Source organism: Grus americana, chromosome 10 (genome assembly GCF_028858705.1).
Source record: "Grus americana isolate bGruAme1 chromosome 10, bGruAme1.mat, whole genome shotgun sequence".
Lineage (NCBI taxonomy): Eukaryota > Metazoa > Chordata > Aves > Gruiformes > Gruidae > Grus > Grus americana.
The window spans coordinates 21,276,498-21,283,348 of NC_072861.1; the positions used below are offsets into that span (position 1 = coordinate 21,276,498).

Sequence of the window (6,851 nt, forward strand, 5' to 3'; positions counted from 1 at the left end):
GGGGCCATCCCTGCCCCGGCAGCACGCGGTCCCGACAGATGAAGCCCGTATTATTCCTCCCCTTCTAGACAGGGAACATTAATCACGGAGAGATGAAGTGACCTGCCAAGGGCCCGCTCTGAGCTCGTGGCAAGGCGAGACATTGCAGGAGCAGTCAGGTCCACCCAGCAGCATCACCGGGAGCACCGGCGAGGAGACCGAGGCAGCCCCAGCTCCTCTCTCACCACACCGACAGCACAACTTCCACCCGCAAACTGCCTCTCACGAGCAGAAATTTGCCCTCTCCTGATTTTGCCGTGTTTGTTCCCAGCATAACAACGAGCAGCGACCCACCGGCGAGTCGTACCACCACCCAAGACAGCCACTCTGGTCCCGCTTCCAAAAGAAGATGCCCCTGGAGTCCCACGAGCCCAGGACCAGAGGTTTTTATACTGGGATGCAGATTAATATTAGGACCAAAAACCTGGGTGCAGGTGGGGACAGCCCTACAAAAAACGGCTCCTGTTTCTTCGGTGGTGTTGTGAGGGTTTTTTTAAACCCTTCTGCAAAGGAGAGGATACGGAAGGAAGAGAGATCTGGACCTGAAAGATGTTCTCCTGCAGATTATAACAGGTTTCAGGCTGATGAAATTGGCCACCTGAAAATCCAGCTGGTGCCACCTTAAATCTCCTTGAGGCTGACCCAGACCCTAAGGAGAAAAGCACTACACCGCAGTAAAGTGCAAATTGGCTCTTTAGGGCATCCAGAAAAATTTACATTTAAAGAAGAGGAGAATAGGCTGTAACAGGCCCAAGATCTTGCTGGCAGTAAAGTTTACTAGCTCAGAATTTTTTATTCCCTTTCCTTTCGGATGGGAGGTTATATAAAGCGATATTTCCATCAGGGCGCATAAACCACATCCACTCGTTAAGCGATCGCAGGAGGTCTCTGTCGAGGATAACACGACCTCTCGGCCACCCGATGCGGAGCCCAGAGACATGCCCGGCATCGCTGCCCTCAGTGGGGGCACAGATTTTACCCGAGGAAGGCAAACACAGCCCGAAGAGCCAGAGAAGTGGCCCCAAATAATTTTCAGATGTTCAAGACCAGACCGGGAAAATCCCAGGAGGTCGCTTGTTAAACACAGCGTGGAAGCTGGAAGCGTTCACAGCACAAAGACCCTTTCCAGGACGAGCTCGGAGTCCTTGTGGGCTCCCCCAGGTCTGAAGAAAGCGGGGTGAAACCTGTTGGTATAGCTGGAAAGGGCAAAGACCTTTTTGGAGTTAATTGCCCGCAGTAGCTCCATCCACAGTGAGGCGTCCAGAGAGCGCGGCAGCAGCAAGCCGAGCATAGGACGTGTTGTTATTTGCATTCCCCACGTGTTTCGCAGCCCTGACCAGCTCACAGTCTCACCGCTGAAGGCATTGGCGATACAAATACGGAGCAGGAAACAACCGCGCGCGAGAGGACGGCAAAGGCGGCGGCCAAGATGGGAAACGCCGTGCCCAGAGCCGGGGTCCCTGCAGGCTTCAGCCCCCAAGGCTGCTCTAACGCCGAACGGGGGTTTCTGCCCCCCCGACTCTGCAAGAAAGCAGCCCGGAGGCGGCTGTCCCCATGGCCGGTGCCTTGCACGGACCCGGCAGGGCACAGACCGGCCACGTGGTACGTCACGATGCTCGTGGATCAGAGGCACGGCGGCTGGGAGAAGCACGAAGGTGTGAGGCTGCCGAGATTGCCGCAGGCACCCTGGCATCGCCGTGCCGAAACCACCAGCCAGCACAGCCCTGTCACCCAGCCCCTGAGATTCAGCTCGAGTAGCGGCAGCAGGACTGGATGGCGTGCAAGGAGAGGAAAGGGAAGGTCCTTCTGGAGGAAGAGAAGTTTCTGTGCACATTAAAACGTTTGAAACTCTCAATTGCATCCGGGGGATTCAAAGGAACCACAGCACTCTCTCCTCCCTGCCATCCCCTCTGCCTTACCACCTCCCACCCTGAAACGCAGGATGAAGGAAAGAACCACCAAGCACCGCACCGATCCCTGCTTGCTCCAAAACCAGAGCCATTTCAAGGAAACACTAGCGCTTCTCTCCCTTTTCACGTATTCTCAGGTTTCAGCGGCAAAGACCCTTTTGCAAAAGCATCTTCGCAACTCAGCGGAATCACCCGCCACAACCCCCATCCTCCCGACTTGCCATTAGTTTCATCAACACAATCGCATGCGCAGGAACAACAAGAACGACAAAAACAACAAAAAAAGGCAGCAAAACCTTGACTCTGCTCTGAAACTGGTTTTAAATTACCAAGGCAGGAGCGGGTCTAGGTTGTTAAGTGACTGGGCTCCTCTCGAGTGGAGGGTGCGATACAACGGTGACATTTGATATAATAGCAAGGCCAGATCAGTCTGCTGTCTGCTTTTCTCAGTTCGCTTGCCTGTTTGCCTCTCTCTTCTCTTAAAGTGCAATTATTGACATGTTCGCCTCCTTAACCATCAGTTTTATATGCTTGCCAATGACTCCTGAACATGTGTAAACAATTATTTTTATTTTCTTGCAAAACCAAAATGTTGCATATTCTTTTGGATGAACGGACTCGGGTAGATTTTCATGAGCCCTGCTACATAATTTATTAGTTTCTAAACTCTGTAAAACTAAAAGCTCCAGTAAAGTTCAAATAAGTTTGTGATTTCAAAGTAATTTTGAACGGACTATTCCTGTTCCTGCCCAACCTTATTGGGTTGATTTAAATGGGAATTCTTAATCTGCAGAGGGGGGCTCCTGCATTGCTTCGTTAGATCAAATAAAAGGACAATATCCGGGGTCAGAAGCCCGGGAGCGCAAAGCATGAAATATCGCGGGCGGGGGGAAAGGGGGCATGGAAAAAAGCTTCTGCTGTCCCAGAGCTTTTGCAGGCTGCAGAACGAAGCGCGTGGTCTGCTCGACCGCTCGCTGCTTTGGGGGGAAAAGCCGGGGCCAGCAGCGGCTTCGCACGAGCTGCACTGCACACTGCTCCCCGTGCCGCAGCCCCGCGTCAGGGTCCCATCCTGCTCCCGCCGGAGCCAGCGCTGGATCCTAACGCTGCGGCGAGGCCAGCGAGGTGGGTCCGGCCATCCCAGCGCGGTGGAGAAAGATGTTTCAAGGGACTGGGATGGGGAGATGCAGGGGGAGCAGCGTCCCAAGGGTTTGCGAAGCAAGCGGCTGGCGTTGCATGGGGGCACGGCTTGGCGCTTCACACACTGTGACATGGGAGTCTCCAGAAACAGGGAAATCAGAGAAAGAAAAGTTCAGACAGACAGAAAAGAGGGAGAGAGGCTTTCCCATTTGCACGCATAAAATGAGAGCAGTTTTGCAGCTCTCTGCCAGGCAGTACTGCTCCGGAGCTGCTCCACGCTGGCCCGTGCCGGGCTGATTGCACCGGGGTACATGGGCCAAAACCGGGATTGAGCAGGAAAGAGAGGAGCGGGGAACAGGGCTGTAATCTTGGATCCGGGACCCTCTGCCACTGCCAGCTCCTGCGCGAGTGCGGGAGCTTGCACCATGCAAGGTCCAGAGCCGGACAGGTAATGAGAAGAGGAACAATTAGACTAGGTTAGGACTTCTAACTCCCCATACGGGGGGTGTCAGGATGGATCAGCAGGGGACCAACCTGCCCTACTCCCCTCTCTATCAGCTGGCTTTTAAATACTTCACTGAGAAGGTTAGGTTCGGCACCGCGGTGGCCCCGGTAGACATTTGCGTGCTGCTGGCACGGGTGGCTGCACGCTCGCACCCCTGTGTGAGCTTCGCACCCAGCGCCGGTCCCAAACGTGGTGCACAAGCAACCGCCCCGTCTCACAGGCCGCCTGCTGCGTCCACCACGCGGGAAAACCATGTCCTGAGATTCTCCTGTTGAACCCCCCGAGAGAGACGAAGCCCAAACGTGGGCTTGAATTTCATATAGTGTCTCTGAGTGTTACTGGGGAAATGATACCTGATACCCTCTATGTACATTAAGAAAAAAAGATGAGGTATTACACCAACTTGGGAGAAAGCAATCCTTTTTTTGCGTCTAAAAAAAAAAAACAAAACAACAAAGCCACACAGAGTAGGAATTAGTGAAAGCTTATAGCTTCAATAATTTAGAAGTTAAGCCTACTTAAATATAAATGACGATGTTTAATTCCAAGGCTGTTACTGAGCAGAGCCGGGGAGCCCCTCGTATCCTATGCCTGCCTTTGAATGCCGGGCTCAGCAATAACAGACAAAAGCTGTCCACCACCCAGAACAAAGAGCTCCAGGAAATTAAAAAAAAAAAAAAACCAGAAAGAAAATAGTGTCTCGCTGCTGAGCCCACTCCAGCGCGCTGACCAGCAGCTCCCAACACCTCGTTCACAGTCGCCAGGCCAGCATTTTGGGGAGTTTGAAAACCGCAGGGGTGGGAGCGGAGCATCCCGTCCCGTGCAGCGCGGCACCGCTCCGACGCTGCATCTGTCCCCACGGCGAGGCTTTCTGCTCCGGCGCTGACTGACACCGACGCGGGAGGGTTTATTAAATTCAGCAGAGTGCAGCAACACGTTACCTCGCTGTCTAGAGTGTATAAACCCACCGAGGCGGGGGGGAACCTCAGAACAGAAAAACTTTTAAAGTTCAGCCAAGCACTCTTAAGCGGGGCCAGCAAAACACACCCCAAAGTCAGGAGCCACTGACCTGCCAAGTCGCAGCATAAACAAACACACAGGGCAATTTAGACAGCAGCAGGCGATAAACTAGACACAAACTCAACTTCCTAAAGTTTTGCTTTCAAATATTCACTTTTTTCCTTTCCTTCCCCAAAAAAGAAGTACTTTTTCAACCATCCTCATTGCACTGCTACATACCCAGGAATCCCAACAGAGTAACGAGACCCGACTTCCCGGATAACTTATATTTTCTGTGAGTTACACTGGCTTCTCCTCCTTGCTGTGGCTGCTACGAACCACATGGCGAGATTTATTATGGGAATAGCCCACTGCCTGGTTTCCTAAACACCCCGGCAGCTAATCTCTGATTAATCTAACACACGCTTTTCTCCCTCTGACCACGCTGGGCTGCTTGCATATTTTTTAAACTATTCCTACTTTTCATTAGCTTTCAGGTTTCTAAGTGAAGAGGGGGCACAGGGCTATTTCGCTGCAGAAGGGCATCTTTCCCAGGTTAGACCCGTGCTTAAGCAGCATCGCCAGCAGAAGGAAAACATTGCAATTTATCATCAGGGCATGTGCACAGTAGGTCCAGGGAAAAATCCCTTTGATGTTTTTTGTAGTTTGGTCCTGGTCCGGTGGCTGATGTTACCGGTTGCGGCTGTGCGAAGCAAGCCAGGCGTTACAGGAGAGCACAATACTTGTAGGTTCAAAGTAGCTCTCCATCATCCCTGCAACTTGCAGCCCAACAGCTCTTTCTGTAGCTAACGCCTTTGCTGACAAACACCACCTCTCCCGCTCACGTTGCCGGTGATGATTTCGGGTCTGGTCCCTGAGCACGGACGCCCAACCACGCCACTGCCACGGCAGCCGCCCCAATCCCTCCCCGGCGCTGGCCAGGGGGCCGAGGGCCCCACGAACACCATGGTCCCCTCCCCGGAGCCCCCCACGCAAGTGGGGTTTCCAACTGCAAGCACAGCTTTGGGGGGACACTTGGGGCTATCCAAGAGAAGCCGTTGGACGGGCTGATGTCGAAGTCTTGCAGCCGAAAGCCATGACCCCAACGCGCCTTCCCGGAGGGACGAGGGATGCTGACACGGCGGGTGACACGAACAGCCGTGGCCGTGCACCCCCACGCTGCACAGGCGGACAGACGCCTGCCGGAGCCGCGCTCGGTCCCTCCCAGCCCCCGGAGCTGTTCGGCCCCGTTCAGCCCCCACGGGGGCCCGATGCCACGGGGACGGGCTGAGTGCGGAGCTGGGAGTGACCGGGGAGGCGTGCGGCGTTGGGACCGGCTGGGGACGAACCGCGGGGCTGGGAAGGGACGCGGGGGATCGGGGACGAGCGCGGCCCCGGCCACCACGGGGGTGATGGAGGGATGCGGAGTACGGGAGGGACCGCGGACGGGACCGAGCGAGCGAGCGAGCGAGGGGCGAGGGCGGCGGAGAGCAGCGCCGGGTAGGTCCGTCCCCCCGCCCGCTCCCCAAGCCCAGCCCGGCTCTTACCTCCGCGGCAGCCGAGCAGCAGCAGCCCCAGCAGGCAGGCGGGCAGCGCGGAGCCCGGCGGAGCCATGGCATCCCGGGCGGGCGGGCTCGCCTCCCTGCGCCCCACGGGGAGGGAGCAGCCCGCGCAGGAGGGAGGGAAGGAGGGAGGCGAGGCGAGAACCACCCCCCCCAGCTGGCGGGGGTGGGGGGGAGGAGAAAGAGGGGGAGGAAAAAAAGGGAAGGGGGGAAAAAAAAAGGCAAAAAGCGGATTTCAGCGCAGCTCCCCTCCGCGCGAGCACGCCGCCGCGCCGGGCGGGCGGGGGGGCGGCGCTGAGGGAGCGGGGCCGCGGGCGGGCGGGGGCGGGCGGGCAGCGCCTTGCGCCATCTTGCGCATCCGCCCGGGCGCCGGCAGCGGCTCGGAGGGTCCGGCCGGGCTGCGGGACCGGGGGGTGGCGGCGGTCCCCGTGTGGGGCAGCTCAGCGCCCGGGGTCCGCGGGGACTGTGCCCGCACCCTCGGCGGGGCTCCCCTCGGCCCAGCCCTGCGACCAGAGCCCCCTCAACGGGGCCACTTCATGGGTCTCCCCTCACTGGGGCACCTCACAGGTCTCCCCTCACCAGAGGCCCCTCTTGGGTCTTCCCTCCCTAATGCCGCCTCATGGCGTCCCTGCAGCCCAGCCCCACAGGGTGCTGTGGGCCCCCCCAGAGCAGGGAAACCCTCCAGGGGCCCCAGGGCCT

General features: G+C 57.1%; 1 protein-coding gene across 1 annotated transcript in view; it reads right to left on the reverse strand.

Moving 5' to 3' along the window:
• IGDCC3 (immunoglobulin superfamily DCC subclass member 3) overlaps window positions 1-6,315 on the reverse strand; it is a 105,607-nt gene extending 99,292 nt beyond the window's left edge. The window contains exon 1 of the mRNA XM_054836624.1: window positions 6,138-6,315. Coding sequence (XP_054692599.1) covers window positions 6,138-6,204 — 67 coding nt within the window. The 5' untranslated portion in view covers window positions 6,205-6,315. The remainder of the gene's footprint in view (window positions 1-6,137) is intronic.
• Window positions 6,316-6,851: the final 536 nt, after the last annotated feature.